This window comes from Camellia sinensis, chromosome 5 (assembly GCF_055761805.1).
Source record: "Camellia sinensis isolate YWXY chromosome 5, ASM5576180v1, whole genome shotgun sequence".
Classification (NCBI taxonomy): Eukaryota; Viridiplantae; Streptophyta; class Magnoliopsida; order Ericales; family Theaceae; genus Camellia; species Camellia sinensis.
Genome location: NC_138965.1, coordinates 57,032,111 through 57,040,441, shown reverse-complemented (window position 1 = coordinate 57,040,441; position 8,331 = coordinate 57,032,111). Strand labels below are relative to the sequence as shown.

Here is an 8,331-nt window from a genome sequence, read left to right as displayed (position 1 = left end):
TTCTTTAAGTCACTGTGTTTTCCATCTGCTATTCCTGGACGGTTTGCCGAAGGCTTACCCAAAAACTTGCCAAAAGGCTGACCGATCATGGGCTCTACCATGTTAGAAACACAACCCTTGGATCTGGACTACCGCTGTACCGCTTGATCCTCTTTTTCACTTCTCAGTGTTAGGTGTGAGAGGTAATATTAGGTAGTCTTGTTGAGGTATCCTCTTTGACCATTTGGCCTAACTGCATGTAGTAAGCCATAGTGATTGTTCCAACCTAGGACAGGATGCTCACCCGCATACAGGATTACATGAAACCGATTGATTGAAGTAGTGAATCCTGGTTCATGACAAAAACTAGAACAGGGTAACCCTCCCCCCTCATATGGGTGTTTTGGCTCTCTCTTAACTGGTATGTGTTTTACAGTGAAACTGTATAGAAATGTGCATATCAATTGCATAGTTGGTATCTGTTTCGGGGTAGAATTGAGTATGGAGTGCAGTTCTACCACTTTGATCATGTCTGTGTTGATAACATCTTAGCTGAGGTGTTGTGCAATTTCTAATTACTGCTCTTTTGCTTTATTTCTTTTGCTAGGTAGTTTAAATCATAGCTTCAGAAGGTTCTGATATCTCCCAAGTACTCTGGACCCGCGTCGGAAGACTTTGCAAGGTCAAAGATCTTGTTCGGGGACAGCCCGTGTTTACCTCACTATCACCGATTACAAGGCGAAGAACGGTTAAGCAGAATTCACCAGTCTAGTTCTTACAGAAATCACCTCTCAACTCACCTGTGTTTAGTCCGATTCAAGAACAGGCAGCTACTTCCAGTCCAGATCAAGAACAGTCACCTATTCTAATGGCACAGTATCCCTCGATAAATATGGAGGACTTAATACTCCAACTACAACAGATAGTTGAGACATTACAGCAGGACACGACCTGTCTGGCCAAGGTTATAGATAGGCTACAGCAATAGCAACCGCAGCTAGCAGCGGCCTTTGCATCTCATATGCCCACCACGATTATCCCTGTGCCCAGTGTCACTGCTAATACTACCACTACTCAAGATCCACAAACCCAAGGTAATCTGGTCTTCCTAATCCTGGCAAAACCCATCCCAGCACAAGTTTCCAAAGCCTCGGTTTGTCAAACTGAGGCACTGTTCGAATTCGAGGTTGTTCCTACTACGCTCAAAGTCAACAAACTCGAGAAACTGTTCAAAAAAACACAATGAGACAACTCCATTCTAGACATAGAGGATGGATACATTGAATCGACAGTCACATTACCAAAGCGGTTCAAGATGCCGAGCATTGACCGCTTTGATGGTTCCGGGGGACCCAATGGTTCACTTACGACTGTTTTCAGATATCTTACGGCCGATGGGCTTAACTACATTGCAGAAGCTATCTCTCTTCGGTCGCACTATGTCAGGTATAGTAGCGATTTGGTACGCCAAGTTGGAAGATTCTGTAAAGCAGAACTGGGAGGAGTTAGCCGAGTCCTTCATTACTCAGTACTCTTATAATACAGAAATCGAAGTCCCAACCCATGATCTCAAGGTGACGCGTCAACAGCCAAAGGAATGCTTCTCCGAGTTTGTAATGAGATAGAGAGCCAAAGCATCTATGATGACTATTCAACCTTCAGAGAAAGATCAGATCAGAATAGTTGTCTAAAATCTGCATGGCAAGTTATTGCAGAAAATGATTATTCTCCCCCTATTTACATTCAAAGAACTTCATGAGATGGGGGTTCAAATCAAGGATTCCATGAAGCAAGGGATTATCACCGATGATAAGGAGCCGTCTAAGAGGCCATTTGTTCGCAATTCTAATGCTACCAGTGGTAGCACAGTTGTGAGGCCATCAGATGTAAGTGTTGTCACCACAACAAAAATTGCCGACCCCTTCTCTGCAAACACCATCACCACTATACATGGCCCTATCCAAAGCCATGTAGGTGCTAATCAAGAAAGGGCACCTCAAGCCTTTAGAACCTCGCCCACTTCCGGATCCTCTTCCACCCAAGCATAACCCCACAAAATACTGTGATTTTCACCAACAGCACGGACATGACACCGACTAGTGCTTCCACTTGCGTCATGAGATTCAGGATCTCATTGACAACAAAGTCATCGCTCCACCCCAGAAACCAAATGTGACCACAAATCTGCTCCCGGCCCATAATCAAGTCCCCCCACCTCGAAATCTTAAACTTATTCATACACTGGCCACCTTTTATGACCCCATCGTATATATTACCCCATCTCACCTACCAAAATCGATGTTGTTCATTCATGAGGGCACAGACTCATGCATGTAGGACACATCTAGACCACAACCTAAACCTCATAATGTAGTGACAATACCTGCGATAAAGGAGGTTTTGACCTCGAAGGGAGGTACTGGTCTGTTGTCAGGGTGTTTCGGGGACCTATTGGACAGGGCATATGATCCGAGTTGCTATATCATGCCAACAACTCAAACTAGGCCTGAAGTGGTGCTACCAACCTCGGTAGGCATTAATGTGGTTAGGGAGGATGGCCCGAACCAAGGGTTGGACGACCTAGCAGATCTCGAAGAAGATCTAGAAAATTTACAGTTCGTTAACGAGCATGATCAAGAAGATGTACAGATCGGGTGGTTTGACCTGAACAGATCAACTAATACTACTGAGCCAGACAAGGAAGAAGAAACTAGGATGCTAGAGGGAACGAAAGCTGAGATAGCTGTAATAGCCAGGAAGGCTGATAAGAAAGGAAAATTGCCAAAGGGCACATGTGTGGAAAACCTAACCCAAGAAGTGGGTGTTGTAAAAGCCACAGATACTGAACAGGAAGCCGCACTGAGGTAGTTTGAAAGAGAAAGAATTAAAGACAACCAGAAAATTGCAACTACATGTCGCCCTGAAAGGGACACTTATACTGTGAAAATAATTCAAGTGGAGCCAGATAACTATTTGATGGCAGCTGAGGGCGAGCGATGGGATGACAATGATTTGTATTTGGCCCATACTGACAAAGACTGGGGGAACTGCATCCCAAATAGTACATGGTATGCTGAAGAGATAGACCATCTTACCCGAAGCGGATAATACTTTAAGCCGCCACACATGGATCAAGCAGAGCCATTAGGAAAGGACATGGAGGTTAGAAACAGAAGGAGAAGCAACTAGAAGATGAGTTATTTCTGAAGCAGCTCAAGAAAATTCAAGTCAATATCTCTATCTGGGGACTCCTTATGGCTTCACGAGTGCACCGACAAGTAGTATTGTCGGCGATGGACAAGGCTAAATTGTCCATTGATACAATGCCCAAGTAACTTGTGGGCCTAGTCTTTCCAAGTGGAGCCAAGCCAATGCTCACTTTCTCTAACAAAGAGCTACCGCCAGAAGGCTCGGCTCACAACAAGCCATTATACATATTGTGGAGTGTAGAGAGAAATGGGTGCCGGTGGTGTTGTTAGATACCGGTTCTACCATTAATGTATGCCCTTCTCGTACTGCCTATGCGGTGGGCCTCAAACTGGTAGACCTTATTCCTACAGCCCAAGTGATACAGGCAAATAACAACACAAGCAGGGAAGTCATGGGCACAGTGAAAGTGTGAGTCCAAGTGGGCCCGTCAGAATAAGAGATCAAGTTTCACGTCTTGGATGTGTCGGCTAGCTTTAACCTATTGTTAAGGAGGCCTTGGTTACATCACATAAAGGCTATCTCCTTCACCCTCTATCAGATGTTGAAGTATCCTCATGAGGGAGGGGTAGTAATAGTTTTTGGGAACTCATCTATCCATCTTCCCCCGGAGGTGACCACGCCAGTGCTAGAGATCAACCATGGCGATGAGGATGTATTCCTCTCGGGATTCACTCTGGAGGAAGCCCGAGTAGTGCAGACCATTCTGGCTGCGGATGAAGGCATGTACGTTAGTGCCCAAACCATCTACTTCGTGAACAAATTGCAGCACATTCCGGGAATAGGACTTGGGCAGAGCAGTCGGAAAGGTGTTACAACACTAGCGGAGGTGCCACACAACTCGCATGCTTTTGGACTGGACCATGTGCCCACCAAAGAGGGCTACATCAGAAAGGGGGAAGAAATGAAGGGCAGAGCCAAGGCCAAGAAAGCTGGGAAGCATTATAAACTTGTCCACGGGCCAATCCGAGGAACGCTGAATGGTTATTTTGTTTGAGAGGAAGAGGATTTCGCTTTTTACGGATTTCTTGAGCCTTGGGTAAATTCCTTGAAAAATGTGTCCCTAGTTTCAAGATCTTCTGTGATCTACAACTACAAGACAGTGATGAGGAAAGGGCTGAACCAAGCATCAAAGCTAGTCAGAGCACGGAATATGACTCAGACAACAACGAGCTTACAGTAAGGATAGCACTGGCCAATCTCCTGATAGATCCGGCGACCAACCTAGAGAACTTGGGGGATAACTTTATTGTCTCCATGATCAGGGAACAACCGGGTGTGGACCTAACCAGTGGTATTTTGGATGCATCAAAGGCACCATGTCTTACTTCGTAGCTAGAAAAGGGCAATCTTTCCAGTTCTAATTAGGTGATGAGCCAGAATCAAATTCAGGTCAGTTCGGGGAGTCTGAGTCTGGCATTCCCGGGAGTGGTAACCCGGATGCCAAAGCCCTATCTAGGTCTTCAGTCAGCTTTTCTTTTGAGTACGTAACCGAAGATCTAGACTTTTTGAATGTTGCAGATTATGTGTACTACTCTGTGACGCCAGTTTATTGCATTGACCAAAATTTTCAGAATTTTAATGAAAACAAAGAGGAAGAAATTCCTCTGGCTTTGAAAAACTTAATTAATTGAGAGAATGAGAGACATGGTAAACCCTGTATTGATGAAATCATTACCATTAATGTGGGAACTGAAATAGATCCACGCTTGGTTCAAATCGGGTCCATGTTGTCTTCAGAGGAACACAAGTGTTTAATTGCTTTATTAAAAGATTTGAAAGATGTTTTCATGTGGTCCTACGAAGACATGTGTGGAATCGATCCTAAGATTGTACAGCACCGGATCCGTCTTGACCTTGAGGCCCGACCAGTTAAACAGAAACTATGCAGAATTCGTCTGGATTGGGCACTGAAAATCAAGGAAGAGGTCACCAAGCAGATTGATGCAGGATTTTTGTTAATATCCGAGTATCTGACCTAGTTGGCCAACATCATCCCAGTGCCGAAGAAGGATGGCATAATCCGAGTTTGTGTCGATTTTCGAGACTTGAACAGAGCCAGTCTGAAAGATGAATTTCCTCTGTCGTATATTGATGAGTTAGTAGACTTCACCATGGGCCATGCATTCCTATCATTCATGGATGGGTTCTCCAGGTATAACCAAATTCTGATGGCACCGGAAGACAGGAAAAAAATTGCATTCACCACACCGGGGGGTACTTACTGCTATCGAGTCATGCCTTTTGGGCTGAAGAATGCTGGGGCTACCTATCAGAGGGCTGCAACCACCATCCTTCATGACATGATCCACAAAGAGGTTAAGTTGTACGTGGATGATATGATTGTCAAGTCCAAAGAGTGAGAAGGCCACTACGCTGCATTGGAAAAATTCTTTCAACAGATCAGGGAATACAAATTAAGGTTAAACCCACAGAAATGCACCTTTTGGGTGACAGCAGGGAAAATGCTTGGATTTCTGATCACACAGAGGGGAATTGAAGTAGATCCTTCCAAAATCAAGGCCATCTTAGAAATGCCACCACCGAGGACTGAAAAGGAGGTGCGCAGCTTTCTGGGTAAAATGCAATTCATAAGACAGTTTATTTTCAAATTAACCTTGACTTGTGAACCACTATTTGGTCTCCTAAAAAAAGGGAAAAAGTTTTGATGGGACGATCGATGTCAACTTGCCTTCAAGAAAGTCAAGCAATACCTCTAGAATCCACTTGTGTTGTTGCCACCAGAGCCGGGGAAGCCTTTGATTCTGTATTTGTCAATAACGGACTCGACCATGGAGTGCATGCTAGCTCAAGAATCTAAAGATAGAGTGGACAAGGCCATTTATTACTTGAGCAAGAAGATGTTGGTCTACGAGACTCGCTATACTCTCCTAGAGAAAGCTTGCTTTGCCTTGGTATGGGCTACCAAGAAGTCGAGGCACTACTTGTTAGCTCACTCCGTAATTATGGCTTCGAGATTAGATCCCATCAAATATCTATTTGAGAAACCAGCACTTACGGGTAGCCTAGCTTGTTGATTGCTTCTTCTCTCTGAATTTGATCTCAAGTATGTCACGAGCAAATCTGTTAAAGGAAAAGCTGTAGTGGAATTCCTGGAAGATCACCCAGTAGAGGGAGATGAAGCAGTGGAATACCAGTTCCCAAATAAAGATATTCTGTAAGTAGAAAAGGAAACATGGATGATGTACTTTGATGGAGTGTCTAATCAGTATGGTTACGGGATAAGTGTGTTGTTAATAGCACCCAATGAGTCCCATATACCTTTAGCCTTCAAACTTCAGTTCAAAGATAACAAAGCCAAATATGAGACGTGTATTACAGGTTTAGAAGCTGCCCTAGAACTCGGGGCAATAAGGTTGGATGTCATCGGAGATTCGAACTTGGTTGTTTCTCAAGCTAACGGAGACTGGAAAGTCAAAGAAGAGAAAATGAAGGTTTATATCAGGCCTTGGATATTTTGATTCCGAGGTTTGAAAAACTGACATTCACGCATCTGTTAACAAAGAACAATTGGTTTGCTAATGTGTTGGCAACTCTATCGTCCATGGTAGACATCTCGCTTGGAGTCAAGATGCGTCCAGTTATTATCAAACAGAAATACACGTCAGCCTATGAAACCATCGCCATGATAGATAAAGTACAAGACAAAAACCCCTAGTATTATGATATTTGGAACTTTCTGGAAAAAGAAACATATCTACCAGGGGCAAATACCAAAGATAAACAGGGAATACGGCGTTTGGCCATCCAATTTATCATCTGCAAAAGCAAGTGGTATAAAAGAGGCCATCTGGGAATGCACAAGCTGTGTGTTGAAGAAGAGGAATCGAAGCGACTCATGGAGGCTATACACAAAGGAGAGTGCGAGGCACACATGAACGATGTGATGCTAGCCCGAAAGATCCTCAAACAAGGTTATTACTGGTTAACCATGGAGGAGGATTGCATTAGCTTTGTACGGCGATGCCACAAATGCCAAATCCATTCCAATCGCATGAATATACGGCCGTCAAAGCTTTACAACATGGACTTTCTCAATTTGGGAAATTGATGTGATTGGGGCAGTCTCACCAAAGGGATCAAATAGACATGAGTTCATTCTAGTTGCGATCGACTATTTCACGAAGTGGGTGGAAGCTTAGTCCTATGCTGTTTTGAAAGCATCGCATGTAGCCATGTTTATCAAAAACAACATCATCTGCCGGTACGGAGTTCCGAACGAGATCATATCAGATAATGGCTCATAGTTCAAGAAAGAGATGATGGATTTGCTCGAGAAATATAACGTGGCTTTTCATAAGTCATCAACATATGGACCACAGACCAATGGAGCTATTGAGGCTGCTAATAAGAATATCAAGAACATCCTACGGGAGATGGTAGAGACCTACCGGGACTGGCCAAACAAGCTGCGTTTTGCTCTCTGGGGCTACAAAACGTCGATTCGGACATCCACAAGAGCAACCCCCTATTCTCTAGTATATGGGATGGAAGTTGTTCTGCCAATAGAGATTGAAGTACCGTCGCTGCGAATTATGGCTAAGTGTCAAATAGCAGAGGCAGATTGGCAGTAGAGTAGGTTGTAAGAGCTGATATTGTTTGATGAGAGGAGGCTGAAGGCATTGAATCACATTCAGGGCTACCAACACAAAATTGCTAGGGCTTTTAACAAGAAAGTTAAGTTCAGAAATCTCAAGGAAGGAGATATGGGGTTGAAAGACAACCGACCTTTCATCCATGACCCTAGGGGGAAGTTTAGGCCTAATTAGACTGGTCCTTACATCATCAAATCTATCTGGTCAAGAGGGCAATTATCCTTATGGACCTAGATGGTCTGGAGCTCTCACAACCGATCAATATGGACAAGTTTAAGAAATATTATCCCTGAGAGACTCGCTAGGCCGAAAACTTGGAAGGGTAACCTAGGCAAAAATTAGAGCATGAAAAATTAGAAATAAAGAAAAACTGAGCTCGCAATGTTAAAAACCCAAAAAGGCGACTTTGGCAAAAGTTAAAGCGCAAAAGGAGAGAGTTAATACTCGAGTGAACCTAAACCAAACTACGTAAGGCCTGATTTCCATATTTGGGATACGTAGGCGACTTCATCCTGAAGTTCGGTCATAA

At 43.9% G+C, this 8,331-nt stretch overlaps 1 protein-coding gene across 1 annotated transcript; it reads left to right on the top strand.

Annotated features, from left to right (window-relative positions):
• Window positions 1-7,469: 7,469 nt before the first annotated feature.
• On the top strand, window positions 7,470-7,781 carry LOC145791426 (uncharacterized). The gene has a single exon (XM_082871782.1). It carries the CDS (start codon window positions 7,470-7,472, stop codon window positions 7,779-7,781), a length of 312 nt encoding a protein of 103 aa, XP_082727908.1.
• Window positions 7,782-8,331: the final 550 nt, after the last annotated feature.